Below are 16,822 nucleotides of genomic sequence, written 5' to 3' on the forward strand. Positions count from 1 at the left end.
AACTAAGGACCCAACTTCCATAGCATTCTTCTCTCATCCATCACCTGGACCGGCTCTGACATTAAACAGAGTGAAGCATCTGCCTCAGATGGTGAATGTGGTGGGGTGCTGGGGCTGGTGTTTGCAAGGATGATTTTCCTTCCAATCTGTCTTATCCAGAGTCAGCAGTGTTTCTGCTTCATGGCAGTTCAGTTTCAGCCAAATACTATGTTAGTCGCTGTCTGCCGTTTAATGGAATCTACCTAATTATTTGTGCAGCTAATGAATTTAATGTAATTATTGACATAATTATTTCCACACTATTTATTTTAATGCAAAGGCTGTTCATTTCGATGCAAAATATGCACAGTTTAAGTGGGAAAATAACCATTATGATTGCGTATCATTTGTAGACTGAAAATGAAAACAGCAAGTACCATTTTGTAAAGTAAGTAAGTGCAGTTAGCATAGAAAAAGTAAGTGCAGTTAGCATAGAATAAAATGATCAGAAGAAAACATTTCAAAACAAAAAAATCAGCAATACGCCACAAAAAGATTAAAGCATACATCCATTTGCTGGGCTGATTTCTATTGTGGACATGGGACAAATGAGCAAACACCAGCAATTACTGCTTCTCTCTGTATTTTCATCAGAATTCTTCGACATTCCTGGGTGTTGGAGCAATCTTTTCAAACTTCCAGAACCTGAAAAGCTGAATTATGGACTGTTGCCATGTGTACACACTTTGGGTTCAGAGCTGGGACGTGGGAAATGTAAAAACAAAAAGCTTTGTCAGGTTGCATTAAATTGTACAAGCCAAATCCACTTTGAAAAGTCACACAAGTCTTCCAGTTGCAGCCAATTGGGAATCCGTTCTGGGTAAAAAGATAGCAATCTTCTTGGCACAGCCAATCAGTAAGATATTCTGTTCATCAGATATCAAGGACAGTTTAATGCGCTCTCCTGGGCGTTCAGAATAGTCCATAATTGATCAATCAATAGCAGTATGAATTACTTTGTGCAAATGTTCTTTAAGTGCTGCTGGCTAATTTGTGCCCTGAGACCTTTAAATTGAGGAGTCTGCCACACTGCATGTTTTCTGTTAGTGAATACTTTTGCTTTCCGTGGGGCCATGCCTGGGCCTTGTTTAGGAGGTAGCTGAATACCAGTTTCAGGGAATTACAACCGAGGAGGGCACTGTTGCACTCACGTCCTGCTTCCAAGTTTACCAGAAGCATTGGGATGCTCAACATAAGAGCAGGGGGCAGGACTAGTTGGACCAGGAGAGCCTTGTGTTCTTAGGGTCATTCCATACAAGGCTGAATTTGCCATTGAGCACCCCATCTCCCCAACCCACACACCCCACCACCCATACTTCATACCCTCCTTGTTTTCACCTCACTGGAATGTGCCCTTGAATTCTGACAATGCCTCTTGCTCGCCTGGATGGACAGACATGTGTGAGTGTAAACAAAATGGTTGGTGTACAAATTGTTAGAATATTCCGTTCCACCTTAAGGGAGAGGCATGCCTGTTTACATTGCAGCACAGCTTGCTGGGAACTTCCATTTGTGTATAGCTTTCGCTTTTAGTGTTCTTGCTTTGGACACGAAGGGTTTTCCTTTTGTCCAGATGTATGCTGAATAAACTGCTTGTAAATATGCTTACACAACCTCTCCTTCCACTTCTGTTTGCGCATTATCTCTGTGTGCCCCAGCTTCTGAAGCTGTTGGTTGCAGATGCTGCAACAAGGACTGAAGATTGACCTGCACACTGCACACTGGCCAGTGGGCTGGAGCTAGCTGGGGGCCTTCCAATTGCCCCCGTTTCCTTGGTTGTATGCCAACACAAATGTCTTTGCTCCACTCACTTTTGCTTTGGGCTCTCTGCCCATCACCAGCAGCATATGGGCCTCAGAAGGTTGCCCACAAGGGAATGATGTGTTCCCCAGGGGTCATGAAGGTTCTTCAGCCCTGGTCTAGATGAATATGCTCAGGCGACTGAGATGATTTCATCTGGGAAGGAATGGTGCTCATAGTTTACAGTGCTTCAGAATAATTAAAGCCAATTGCAGAGGATGAGTCATGGTGTCAGCCTCTGAAAGCCAGCTGTTTATGTGCTTCAAGATGCTTTCTGGGGTTCAGAACAGAATCTGGGGAACTTAGGCTGACTAGCAGATTTCCTGCAGATCCCTTGCAGAAATTGAATCAATGGTATGCTTTAAGTAATTATTATTATTTATTACATTTGTATACCACTCTTCATCTGTAGATCTCAGGGCGGTTCACAACATAAAAAACACAAAATACAGTGGTACCTCTGGTTACAAACTTAATTCGTTCTAGAAGTCTGTTCTTAACCTGAAACCATTCTTAACCTGAGGTACCACTTTAGCTAATAGGGCCTCCCGCTGCTGCCTGCTCATCCTGAGGTAAAGTTCTTAACCTGAGGTACTATGTCCAGGTTAGCGGAGTCTGTAACCTGAAGTGTTTGTAACCCAAGGTACCACTGTACATAATAAAAACAAAAACAAACCAATAACCCTCCAGTCATCTCATGGAGGAGACACATGAATAACAGCCTGAGACAATGATCGCAGGGACTGGCTCGGTTCTATGGAGAGAGATGGTCCTTGAGGTATTGCAGTTCTGAGTAATGTCAGACTCTAGACTTATTTGTCTTACTCCACTCCCTCTTTAAGATAGCAATGTGCCTTCTTTTACTTACCGTATTTTTCGCTCTATAACACGCACCCGACCATAACACGCACGTAGTTTTTAGAGGAGGAAAATCCGTAGGCATGCCACCCGTAGGCATGAGTGTTGTGGTGCAAAAAGTGAGTCTTATGGTGCAAAAAATACGGTAATTCAAAATGTAGCTAACCAGGTTCTTGTGAATAGGGCCCTGGAAGCCTGCCTTGAGAGCACCTCTGGGCCAAGCACCCACAAATGTGAATTTGGAAAGGGTGCACCAATATTTGTGTACAAGCAGGAGGGGGAAAGTGCATTTGCTTCTTTAACCAAAGAGTTGGGACTCCATAGGGCTTTTTGACAAGGTGGTCGTACCCCATCCGGTACGGAATTAGGTCCTTGACAAAATCTATAAATGCTGCAGCATGTTGTGTCTGCAAAATGGCCGTTTTGAAGAAGCAGGGTTCTTTTTTTGAGGGGGGGGAGGGAGGGACGTGCCGTACTCTGTTTGCCTCTGCTCTACACTGTTGTTCCCTGGGAGCTGCAAATATGGAAGCAGAAAATAGCAAATGGAGCCTAATTATATCAGCAGTAGCAGCAGCAGCTGTAGCAAAGCCACAGCGGCCAATTTAGGACGGTGCTGACATCCTCAAATATCCTCTCCGAACCTCTCTGCCTCCCTCCCCCTTCCTTTTAATTAAAATAGTCTACAGTCTACTTTTCAAAGCCTGGATCTGTGCATATGGTTCAGGGTGAAAATTTCTATCTGACTCATCCAGGTCTCTGACTCGAAATCAGTTCACAAAATGAGTTTGCTGTAGCCTGCTTTTTTCTGCTCTCTGGTGTGCTTGCAAGAGCCCCTTACACCTGCCATTTCTTCCCTAGCCCAGACTACATGTAGTGGGGCTTCATAGCCCTACTAATTGCAGATAGACAATACAATGCTTCCTGTCATGCCCTTTGCTGTAAAACAGTTGCCTGGAGGTGGTGATGCCATCATGCAATGTGTTGCTGCAAACTGCAAACTTAGGACCAATTTGAAGAGTCCTTCTTGTGGTATAGCCCTTTCCAGCCAGAAAGTACCAGGTTTAGTGTCCAAATATATAGAGAGCTAATCCTGGCTTTCCTGAGTATACCTGTGAGATACACATGTTTGTGTCTCATTCTTACATTACCCCTTCCCCCACTGTTTGGCCATGCTTTAAAGATCTCCGGGTGCCTGCAAAAGACCCATTTATTGTTCATTCATCCTGATTTTCTTGCATAAAGCTTCCATGGGAATTAGACGGTGCCTGCTTTTTATTGAGCATTCTTTCTGATTTGTTTGCAAGGCAGTTATGCCAGAATGAGCATCCTGATTTGATTGTGAAGTGGTTATGCATTTCCATGAATCAGTCTTATATCCAATACCTTCTTTATGCATTTCCCCATCACTTTCCTAACAGCAAAAGTGGATTTGTTGGGTTCACACCTACACCATACATTTAAATCACATTCAACACACATTTAAAACACTAGGCATCTCCCAGGGAATCCTGGGAACTGTAATTTAGCCATCAAAGGACACAGTTCCTGGCACACTAGCACTCCCAGGATTGTTTAGGGGAAGCCATGTGCTTTAAATGCATGGTGTAGATTTGTGACAGAGAACTTTGATCCACTTTAATTGCACTCTCCTAAATTTGAATGGAGAGGCTTATTATAGCCATTCTTTTCATGTGATAAGCAGTTAATTTGCCAGAGTTCACTATCTAGGTCCTGGCAATTACTTGTGCACTTCAGCACTAAGCTTTCCCTGCCACACAATGTGTGAAATGGTCCAAAATGTGAGCAAGTTAAAATAAGACAGATACACCAACCCACTGCAAGTTATCTCTCCGCCCCCCCACCCCCGCTTCCTTCTTGCCCGCTGAAGTTTGAGCCATCAGCCTCTGTGCGACTCTATGCAGAGATGACATCTGGTTCTGGAGGGCTCCCTGCGGTCTGAACTCTTTAGCCCCGTGGAGTGCCCTCCATTTTGCCTACGGTAGAAGCGATTTCTCAGGGCAGCTATAAAACAAAATGGCTGTGTTTCAGAGACACTCAAATCTATCTTAGCACCATGCAGATACTGCGAGTAGACTGCAGCTATGTCATAGAGACATAGACTATTAATTTCTGGGAGAAGATGAAAATAGTAATAAGGTCTGTGCCAAATGCTGTTTAGGCAGCTCTTGGTATGAAAGTTGTGCCTTTTGGAAATACCCTCAAAACAACAATCCCAAACATACCCCCCCCCATTTTGTTTGTGACTGTCTTTGTTACCCCTTTAGAGCCATTTCTTCTCTTTCTCCTTCTCCACACATTCCCAGCCAATTAGAGATCACACGGTGAATGTAATAACATAAGGTCATCCAAGGGTAGTCAATGTGGTTGACTCTCCAGGTGTTATTTGGACTCTTCCTGTTGGAGGGTTGATGAAAGGGGGTGTCCTGCAACAGTTGAAGGGTGCCACACTGGTGGTGTGGTGATGTCAGTAGATGTAAGTGAACACAAAGGCTTATAATTCATGTGAGGAATGCATGGACTCTTAGCAAAGACAGCAGGGCTCCATGATTTGTTGGCATGCACGTATCTGGCGGATTCATTGCCACACAGGGGTCAGCAAACTTTTACAGCGGAGCGTCGGTCCACTGTCTCTCAGGCCTTGTGGGGGGCCGGACTATATTGGGGGGGGGATGAATGAATTCGTATGCCCCACAAATAACCCAGAGATGCATTTTAAATAAAAGGGCACATTCTACTCATGTAAAAACACGCTGATTCCCGGACCGTCTAGGGGCCGGATTTAGAAGATGATTGGGCCGGATCTGGCCCCCGGGCCTTAGTTTGCCTACCCATGCCATAGGACAGTAACAAGGAGAATTGGCCTTTGCAATCGGCCTTCCTCCTCAAATCATCCTAAACAGCTGCTCTCTTGTTCGACATTCAGCACCATCGCTGTTGGACAGCTCCCCTATCTTGTTCAGAAGGCCAGAAACAGCACATTGCAGCCTTAAGAATCCCCATTTGGGATGTTCCTTGAGCTCCATGTGGGAAGCAACTGGTCTACAGGATTTGGGGAAGGCAGATGGGATTTGAAACCAACTCAAAACCATGTAGCCAACATGATGAGCTAATTGATATCTTTTGGGGAAAAGTTAGTTCCCTCCAAAGCTCTCTCTTAAAAAAAAATATACTCATAATTGGTGATTGATTTCTAAGTCAAGCTGAGAGGAGTTCACTCATCACTAATCTTCATATGTTCAAGCTACCACTCTCTTGATACGCCTTTCTGGACTCTGGGTTGGTTCTAGGGGTACAGCTGGTCCTCTTTGGAGCCCACGGACATCCTGTTGCCAATGTTAGTGTATGAAAATGCTTAGGAAGGAAGGGAAGTTGTCTCCCATCACTGGTTGTGTAATGGGAACTGTCCAAAAGATGTGATTTGATGTTCATGCAGCATCATCCTAAGTCCCTGCCCACCCCTGTAATCTAAAATCAGTAGCTAAGGGGGCTGGAACATAAGGTGATGGAACTGCCATCCCTAACAACAACAACAACAACAACAACAACAACAATTTGTGTGTTGCTGCAAGATTGCCACTATACCTGCCAGTTTCTTGAGATGTTACTTCCTTTCTCTTTTTCACACAGGTCATGAAAGCTCCTCAGGAGGCCACTGTGTGATCTCAGAGTTCATACGACCCCTACAACTATCCAGTGACAAACCAGAGCAATTGTCCATCAAGCCAACTTTCCTGTCCCGGTCACGATCTGGCAGCCCAAGATGCAGGTTTGAATCAGACGTAAGTTGAAAATGGCTTTGGACAAACCTGTCTCTTCTTCAACTGTTGGGACTAGTTTTTTGTTAAGAAGGGCTGATGATATAGATGAGGGTTAAGGAACCTCTGGCTCTCCAGAGGTTTCTTAATACACACACACACACACACACACACACACATTCCGTTTTCAAAAATTTACAGATACACACCTTACAATCGCATACTTCCAAATGCATACAAATGCATATTAAACTTTCCCCCTTTGGTGATTTCTTATTTGAATTTTTAACACTTCATTTCCCACTGTACCCCATTTTTTAGTTATTCTAGAATTTGTCTTGATAATAATTTTAATTGCTTGATTTAAGTTAACCCTACCAATGCACTTACTTGCATCCCCTAATTTTTCAGATATTCTACAAGTGCTCCCCACTCTTTAATCATTTTCCTCCCTCTTGATTTCTTTCTGCACCTGTTAATTCTGCCATTTCGGCATAATCCGTCAGTTTAATCAGCCACTCTTCCTTGGTTGGTACAGCATCCTCTTTCCACCGCTGGGCAAATACCATTCTGGCTGCAGTTGCGGCATACATAAACAAATTATCAGGTCCTTCAGAATCTCTGTATTCTGCCTTTGGTCATGCTTGCTGGGGCTAAGGGAAGTTTAGCAACATCTGGAGGGCCAAAGGTTCCCTATACGTGATGTAGGTAACATGATTGTGTGCACCAATCCCAAGGAAAATGGTCAAGTTTGCACGTTGAGTACAAACAAAAGTCAGAATGTTTTATTATATTTTTAAAATTTTGTTGGAAGCCATCTAGAGTGGCTGGGGAGACCCAGCCAGATGAGTGGGGTGTAAATAAATTATTATTATTATTAGTATTAGTATTAGTATTAGTATTAGTATTAGTATTGGAACAAAAATTGAGGAACCTTGGAAATGGCAAACTTCTTCCTTTCCTCACACCCCTGCTCCCTTATCCTCTTATGTCCCTCCAGTCCTTTTGAGATGAGCCAAAATTCCCCATTTTGTCCAACCCAGTGAACTATGGTTTTGCACTTGCCCTGCAAACTAGGCTCACAACCTAGGATCAAACCCCGGTTTCCAGGGCAAGCAGAATCCATTATTTGCTGCTTCTGGTGAAATGGCAAACAATGGTTCACCTCAGGCATGGCTCAAGGGGGAGTTTGGTCATGGTGGGTGGGTGGGGGGCGGGAACACTGATTCTCATTGCTCACTCAAGAAACACAAAACTTTGGTCTGTTGCTATGTCTGAACACTCCGGTGTTACGTGAGCGGTTACTCCTGTAATGATTCTAGACCTCTTCCTGTTTTAATTGCTGGATAACCAGACATATATAATGTAGAGGGAGCCTTGCTTCAATGGAGACAGCCAAGAAGAGGGTACACAGCTCTGTTGGTTTTTTAAATAATGATGTCAGCAGTGGTGCTAGAGGGAAAATACACTCTGAATAAGATATAAGAAAATTATATTGAAATGTCAGGACATGCTTATGGGGGTGTTTTTCTTTTTTTCTCCCCATCCCAACATTTTAAAAGAAATGCTCTTGTATGTGTTTATGCACATATGCATTCATCTTTCACTTTACTTTGTATGGTACTTGATACTTGAATTAACAACACGCACCCCGCTTACATCACGGATCAGCTCCACTCCCAAGTGGAGCCAATCCCAGCAGAGTTTGCATTTTGATTCAAATGCAAAAGGTGTCAAACACAAGCCCTTCTAAGTGTGTATACCTTCTATACACACTTACCTCGTAAATCTCATTGAGCTGTGTAGGACTTTCTTCTGAGCAGAAAGGAATAGGATTGTACTGTTTGTGCGTTGCAAAACAGGTTGGATCAGAATACGCTGAAAGCCAGGGGGGGAATGTGTCTGTGTGTATTTTAAGCAGCTATCGCTCTATCTCACTCCCACCACTCTGAAAATAGGACGCTGGCACAGAGACCCAGGTTGGCTTTCCTGTTATGCTTTACTTCGCTTGCCCTTTTTTCAGACATGAATTGCTCATTGTTTGCCTTTTGTATTGGTAATTACAGGGTGTGTGTGTACCCCACGTGGGGATTTTGGCTCGGGATACGTTCAGCGGTGCAGTATCCCCGAGAAAGGCAGAGAGCTATATTATGTTGAAAATGCTTCAGGAGAACTCAGGCTTTGAAAAGTCAAGCCAACAAAGAGGTTCTTGACATGGGCAATTTTCAGAAATTGCAAGCCGGCCTCGGCCATTCCACAAAGACACCATCCATTTACCGTCTTGGTGATTGATAACAAGGAGGGGGAAGCAATCTCCCAAAGCAATTATTATGGGCTTGGTTATGAGTTCTATTGCGTACCAACAGAGTGGAGAGAAGGGCTGTGTTATTTTCTCCACGGGCTACCAGGGCATGAGTGGGAAGAAAGTGATGGGCAAAACCTTTTTGGGTTGTTTGCGTTTTTCTGTGAGGAGGTGGGTGGGTTGAGAGTGGGTGGCCAGGAGCACATAGCCCCCCAGGAATCAGATAGGTAGAGTTATTCATGCAGGCTGTTTTGCTGTCCACAGTGGCTTCATGATGGTGCAGGAACTTTGTTGTAAGTTTGAGGGCACATCTAGAAAGCGAGCCCATGCGTACCTCCACATGGGTTCAGCCTGTTGCATCTGCAGTACGAAAGATCAGGTAGCAGGTGGCGCAAGACCTTCCTTTGCCCGAGTCCACAGCCAATGAGAGAAGACGATACTGGGGAAGGTGGACAAAAAGTCTGACGTGGTACAGCAGCTTCCTGTTGATCTCGTTCTTTGCATGGAGAGGACTCCATCTTTGCTCCCAAAGACCTTCAGTGACATATTATACTGAGTCAGACCCATTGGTCCATCTCAATGTTGTCTATCCTGACTGGCAGTACCTCTCCATGGTTCCAGACAGGAGACGTTCTCAGCCCTCCCTGGGAGATGTTGGAAATTGGGGGTGGGATCTCAGGTAGCAGGGTCTAAAAGAGGATTATTCTTGCAACCTTTGTGAGTCACTGCCAAAACTGACTGGGAATCGGCTATTGGAGAGCCCTGGGAAAAACCCAACCCATTGAATCCTACAGGGAAAGGGCTATAGCTCAGTGGTAGAGCACCAGTATTGCATGCAGAATGTACCAGCTTCAATCTCCAGCATCTTTAGTATTTTTATTATTATTATTATTATTATTATTATTATTATTATTATTCATACCCTGCCCATCTGGCTGGGTTTCCCCAAGCACTCTAGGTAGTGCTGAGAGAGACTCTGTGTCTGAAATCCTGGAGGACTGTTGGTAGTCAGTGTAGAAAGCACTGCACTGAACTGAATGAACCAATGGTCTGATGCAGCCTAAGACAGGTTCCTGTGATGTGTGAATCCTGATTACTGAAAGAAAGATTTCTGAATGTGGAATTGCCCACTCCTTACACAAAGTGAACATCTGGAAAAACTAGTTGCTGGTCATCATAGGAAATAGTGAGATAGATTGGCCAATGGTCTGACTTGGTATAATGTAAGCACTTCAACTGCAATATATCTGCCCTTGGGTTCTGCAATTTTGCCAGACATTGAATGCCTGTTTTCAATATTCATTTCACACACACACACACACACACACACACACACAGAGAGAGAGAGAGAGAGAGAGAGAGAGAGAGAGAGAGAGTCTTAAGTGGTGCTTTGTTTTTATTGAATGTCTTTCACACGGTGTTGAGTGCTACACCCAATACGACTTCTTAGCACTTCCATATTACGCATTTTGTTAAATTCCTGTTGCTTGATATTAATGCACTTTCCTAAATAAATAGAATGCTTGTCAGACTCTATCTGGGAAGAAATAATAATATATACAGTGGTGCCTCGCAAGACGAAATTAATCCGTTCCGCGAGTCTCTTCGTCTTGCGGTTTTTTCGTCTTGTGAAGCACGGCTATTAGCGGATTAGCGGATTAGCGCTATTAGCGGTTTAGCGGCTTAGCAGCTTAGCGGCTTAGTGGCTATTAGCAGCTTAGCGGCTTAGAAAAGGAGGGGGGAAGGGGAAAAACTCGCAAGAACTCGCAAGACGTTTCGTCTTGCGAAGCAAGCCCATAGGGAAATTCGTCTTGCGAAGCACCTCAAAAGACGGAAAACTCTTTCGTCTAGCGAGTTTTTCGTCTTGCGAGGCATTCGTCTTGTGGGGCACCACTGTATACAGTATATATTGTGGTCATTTGTACATTAGGAGATTAAGATATAACCCTGACCCCAGAAGACTAATCACATTTATTACTTCTTATTGTAGATGGATAATGAACGAAATTCTAATACCTCAAAGCAGAGATACTCTGGAAAAGTCCATCTTTGCATCGCTCGATATAGGTAATGTCAAGCCACCAAGCAGGCCTGTATGTGAACTGTATTTTTTATTTTTCAAAATTTGAAATGCTTCTTAAAAAAAAACTGATTTATTAGCAGTCAATGCAAAATACAACATGTGGCATCCATAAGAGAGTATAGGGGGTCCGCTATAAAGAAGACACATCAACGGGGGTGGAAAACACAAAAATTATTCATTTTGACAGCATCCCTTTAAAAGCTGCTGGTGGGAGCCAGCCATGCTCTTAGACAGTAGCATAAGTGACAAATGGAAACAACTTTTGCATTGGCCTCTAAGTACTCAGCTGCATCTCAGTTTTTCTAATGATGCAATGTCCCACACCGTTCTATGCCAATATTCTCTCTTTTATCCTCTCCTTTAAGTGGTCTTATTAACCTCAAAGTTTGAGCCCTGCCACAAATCACCAGGAAATGGTAAATTTTTTGGTCTGCCTGAAAGATGTTTCCTGCATTTCAGGCACTGGGGAGAATGAGAGGTGAGCTGGCCATTTTACCTGCTGACTGGCCACTTTCAGGGGCCACAGGCAGAAATGAAAGCAGCACTTTCTCTTGCCCACTCAGAGTCCTGCTGCTGAAATAAGTTGCCTTTCACATCTTGGGATTTCCCTCGAACTACGGTGCTATCTCGGGTTACATACGCTTGAGGTTACAGATGCTTCAGGTTACAGACTCTGCTAACCCAGAAATAGTACCTCGGGTTAAGAACTTTGCTTCAGGATGAGAACAGAAATTGTGTGGCAACGGCGCTGTGGCAGCGGGAGGCCCCATTAGCTAAAGTGGTACCTCAGGTTAAGAACAGTTTCAGGTTAAGAACGGACCTCCAGAACAAATTAAGTTCTTAACCCGAGATACTACTGTATACAATTGTGACACCAGTGGGTTTTTTTTAATATCCTGCATGCGTGGGAAGTAAGGCAGTCATGTTCCCAATTGTCAGGGCTCCTGAACATTTGTTGTTAGCATAGATGCTGAAAAACTACTGGGCCAGCAGAAATAATGTCCAAGGAGGTGGATAAGGCAAGGCTCAATGAAAGGCACTGGGAAAGGCTGACTGAGACAAGGTGGGTCCATTGCAAACTGAGTTCATACGCTGCTTAGACTTAAGAAACAGACTTCTGCAAGAAACAGAGGTCGCGTCTTGCCCCTTGGCCTACTTTGTGTTCTGGGGTTGGTGCATGGCTGATTGCTCTTTCTGCAGTCCCCTCCACTGGTTGCAAACCCTGACATCCTTGTCTGACCCTCCCAAGGGTCCCAGGCTCAGGACCTGTCATGGCCTTGATGCCTGAAACTGGCATGTTACTTGCCCAACACTACCCTGCTGACAGCTGTGCTTAAACTGGCCTGCACATGACTGTGTGCCTACATGAGGGCTGACCAAGGAGGGGCTGAATCACAGAGGCATCCCAGAATATGATGAAGCTTTCCAGTGTTGCAGTAGGACATCTCGCTGCTGTATCTCCGCTTTGGAGATGTGGGAGGTGTGAATTGGGTAATAGTGGGTAGCCTAAGACTCTTGGGGGAATATGCAAAAGCAGATGGGGGAAACCAGCCAGAGAGAGGCAAGGGCTCAGGAATGAATCAGCCTGCCATCCCTCCTTAAGAGAAATGGTGCTGTGAAAGGGTTTGGGTGCTGTAAACCCAACTGGCTCACCAAGGGCCGGACTTGCTAGCTGTGTGGGGAAGAGTCAGGATTTGGCTTTGTGTGAAGTTGGGAGCAAGTGGAAGTTGGCCATAGCTCACTGGTAGAGTAGCTGCCCTGCGTGCAGAAGGTTGCTGGTTCCATCTCCGGCAACTCCAGGTAGGGCTAAGAGAGAGCCCTGCTTGAAACCTTGGAGAGCCATTTCCAGACAGTACTGAGTTAGATGGAGCCATCGTCTTACACAGTTCAGGGTGGCTTCCTATGTAGCAGGAGGTTGCAGGAGCTCTTTGCCCTACCCTGAGATTCTCAACACTGACTGGTTAATTACATGAGCGATGGCGAGAAAAGGTAATTGTGCTTCCCTCCAGTTACAACCCATTTGATGGACCAAATGAAAACCCCGAAGCAGAGCTGCCCCTCACAGCAGGAAAATACCTCTATGTGTACGGAGACATGGACGAAGATGGCTTCTATGAAGGTTTGTTGAGATTGGCAGTTTAGTTATTTATTTTGCTTTTGTTTTTGCCTCTCTTTAACCATCAACAAATTCGGGTTTAGGAGAGCATTCTGGGTTCCACTTGCTCCCCTTGCGATTATCCAGCATTCTGAACCATCTAGGGTGGCTCTATAAGTAGAGCACCCTCACTGCTGGAGACATCAGCCCACCAATGCATGGGGAGTTATGGAACTGAACGAGTGGGATGTGGCAGAGAGAGTGGGGTCAGTGAGGGTGCCCTTGTTCTCCCCTCATACAAATTCTAATTCTAATTGAATGGTGGGGGTGAAGGCTTTTATCAGATGGTGGCAGTGGTGGCTAATTTCTTAGGGCAAAGGGGCCTTGGCCCCACTGACCTCTGTCTGCCCTTATCCAGCCCCCACTTGCCTGCCTTCTTACCTACAACCAGCCCATGACTCCTCCTTAGTCTCATTGATGCCCTTGTAAAGCCCGGTAGCAGCGGGAAACAACGGAGCGTGCCCTTCTTCATCGCCAGTATTACATAGACATTCGAACTAGGTTTATCCAACCCACCTTATATACGTTTCCTGGGCATTCAGAACAACACAACATCTCTTTATTACTACATGACGAGAGCCCAGAAGTCACATATTCATTCGCCAGATTTTGTGCTGCCATGATAGATTTTCGATGAAGAATGGTCTATGCTACAATTCAGTCCTAAACTGAAGGCCCATATTGTTAGATCCACATTTCTGAAGCCCACCCCATATAGCTGTGTTAACCAATCTTTTAATTTTTCTTATAAATTTTTACTCACCCATTATCTATGCTTAATTAAGTATTCTATGTATATGTTTAAATCTATATTTGGTTCTTGCTCCTATTTATGTAATAATTATTAGATTCATAATGTTATGCTATTTATTTAGATGTTTTGCTTATGCTGGTCTACGACCGTACTAAAGTACTTGAACTTGAGGCTAAAGTAAAGCCCACTAGACAGGAAGATAGAATTAGTTGACTCTGCCTATCCTTGGCTCTGGTTCCTTCTACTGTTTGCTTCCTACCAGTCCCGATGGACAGCAGTCACTGCTGGCTTAGGTTGGGCTGGGTGAGCACTTCAACAGGGCTAGGGCAGGGATCGTGGTTGAAACTGGCTGTGTTTCTCCTTGGCCCATCTTTAAATGTGAATCCAGATGAGTAGTTGTGTCTTTTCTGTGTGTTTGTGCAACTTGCCTTCCACCTTTTTTCTCTTTCTCCTCTAGGTGAACTCCTAGATGGACAGAGAGGTCTTGTCCCTTCCAACTTTGTGGATTTTGTGCAGGACAATGAATCCCGTTTGCTGAGTGGGGTGGGCAGCGAACAGGACCAGAATTACATCAACCACACTGGTCACATGTTGGAAGGAGATGGCCTTTTGGAGATAAACCCTCCCAGCCACTTAGAGCCTGGCGTTGTCAATAACAGTGCAGGGACCCTGGATGTGAACATTGATGAAATCGGAGAAGACATTGTGCCTTATCCTAGAAAAATTACCCTTATCAAACAACTAGCCAAAAGTGTTATTGTGGGCTGGGAGCCTCCGGTCGTGCCACCTGGATGGGGAACCATTCATAGCTACAACGTCTTGGTAGACAAAGAAATACGGATGAGTGTGTCCTTGGGGAGCAGAACTAAAGCTCTCATAGAAAAACTTAACATTGCTACCTGCACGTATCGAATATCTATTCAAAGCATAACCAGTAGGGGCAATTCTGACGAGCTCCAGTGCACTTTGTTAGTTGGGAAGGATGTCATTGTGGCTCCTTCGCACCTTAAGGTGGACAACATCACCCAGATTTCCGCCGAGCTCACCTGGCTCCCGACCAACAGCAATTACAGTCACGTGATCTTCCTCAACGAAGAGGAATTCGATATTGTCAAGGCTGCCAGATACAAGTATCAGTTTTTTAACCTGAAGCCCAACATGGCCTACAAGGTGAAGGTATTGGCCAAGCCTCACCAAATGCCCTGGCAGCTCCCACTGGAGCAACGGGAAAAAAAGGAAGCCTTTGTAGAATTTTCGACATTGCCAGCAGGTTTGACTCTGTGTTGTTGTTGTTTTTTTAGGATATTGCTTGCTGTTGTTTGTTAATTTATGCAGCGCCATCGGTGTACGTGAAAGCTTACAGACTGCAAGAGGGAAGGTCATTTCCTGAAGGATCTGGCATTCTAAACTTTGACACAGAAGATGCCAACGTGGGGTCTTCCAAATGCTGTTGAACTACAAATCCCATCATCCCTGACCAGCATGGTCAAGGACAATTGGATTTGTAGTCCAGGAACATTGGGGTGGGGCACAACATTGACTGCTCCTGGAACATGTCTGTGTTTCAGTTGCACCTACTTAAGGCTTCATTACGGACCCATGACCATTGAACACTGGAAGAAGGGAGTTGTCCTGAAGACTTTGGGGGCAAGATGAGTTTGGGGAAGACTGTCAAAGGAAAGAAGAGAGGTAGCCTCACACAGGTGCTCTGGGAGGTGAGGGAGAAAGGGTGTATTACCATGAGTGTATAAGTGCCTATGACCGCCTGGGCGTGTACACCCAAAGAACATGGAATTTGGGACCTCTAACTTAGAGCTGTCATCTGCCTTACCCCTCTGGGAAGGGCCGTAGTTCACTAGTAGTGCATCTGCTCTGTACATAGAAGGTCCCATATTCAATCACTAGGTAGGGCTGGGAACATCCCCTACCTGAAACCTGGTGCCAATCAGTTGGAGACAGCACTTATCTAGACGGGCCAAAGGGCTGACTTGATATGAGGCAGTTTCCTATGTTCCTGTGCCATGGGGAAGGATCAGCGAGCCAGCAAGACAAGTAGCCAAGGTTTGGGGAGCTTGCATGCATAGTTTATTGCAGAAATGGGATAAGTACATGCAGCACATTTAGATTGCACCATCAGTTATCCAGACAAGCAAATGGACACAATCCAGCCAGGTGAAAACACCTCGGGCGCAAACAAGGCCAGGGATGGGTATGGCCTGGGGAGAACCCTGTGGGCCAAATAGAGAGGCCGGAGGAGCCAAATCTGGTTCCTGGGCCTAAGGTGCCCCACTCCTGGTCTAGATGGAGACATCCATGTTTCCCAAACAGGGTCAGAGGGACTTTAGAAGTGGGGGGGGGGAGTGGTCTTCTCATACCATAAAGTTCTGGATACAGGTGCCTTCAATGGCACACCTTGAGAGTTTGAGCTCAGCAAGGCGGTCCACATATAAAAGGGTCTTCAAGGATCGCCCCTGTAGAACTGGCTTTGGGGAGGGCTTCATTCCCCAAAATGACACATGCCCTGTTTCCCAAGGGAAAGCTAAGCAGTATTCCTGGTATACAGAGGCCTGCTAGTACTTTTTCTCAACCCATAAGGATTTTGTTGCCTGGCAATAACAATTCAGAGATGTTCGGGGCTGTTGTAGGACTGCCGGCACTGTGAATTGATTGTTACGGTGGAGGGGGCGTCCCTTTCCCTCTGAAAGCTTTTTAGCTTGTTCAGTTTAGCCAGGATGTTGCCAAATATGTGGCAGAACTCATGAAATATACATAACCTTAATAATCACAGGGATATTTTTAGGCTAGGCTTCCATCCAGCACACTGCTATTTATAGGGGATTGGTTTTAATTAGAGACATAGCAAGTGTGCTATCATGATAACAGGTTTTCAGGGCCTTCAAACAGGGGGATGTTTTTTTGTTTTTGCTCAGCTGTTTTTAACTGCATGGAGCCCAGGTTTTGGAACACACACGCAGCCTGCCACTCCAAGATGCAAGGAAGGGAAAGAAAGCAAAAGATCTTGCAGTCTAGCTGAAGCTTAGCACTTAAGAAGAGC

General features: G+C 45.0%; 1 protein-coding gene across 15 annotated transcripts in view; it reads left to right on the forward strand.

Moving 5' to 3' along the window:
* The window catches only part of RIMBP2 (RIMS binding protein 2), a 187,907-nt gene that overhangs the window by 128,215 nt on the left and 42,870 nt on the right, over positions 1–16,822 (forward strand). For all 15 annotated transcript variants that reach the window (XM_079956387.1, XM_079956382.1, XM_079956383.1 and 12 more), the window contains 4 exons: positions 6,346–6,497; positions 10,766–10,842; positions 12,868–12,977; positions 14,225–15,037. In XM_079956387.1, coding sequence (XP_079812513.1) covers positions 6,346–6,497; positions 10,766–10,842; positions 12,868–12,977; positions 14,225–15,037 — 1,152 coding nt within the window. The remainder of the gene's footprint in view (positions 1–6,345; positions 6,498–10,765; positions 10,843–12,867; positions 12,978–14,224; positions 15,038–16,822) is intronic.

The sequence above is a fragment of the Podarcis cretensis genome (assembly GCF_951804945.1).
Source record: "Podarcis cretensis genome assembly, chromosome: 16".
NCBI classification, from domain to species: domain Eukaryota; kingdom Metazoa; phylum Chordata; class Lepidosauria; order Squamata; family Lacertidae; genus Podarcis; species Podarcis cretensis.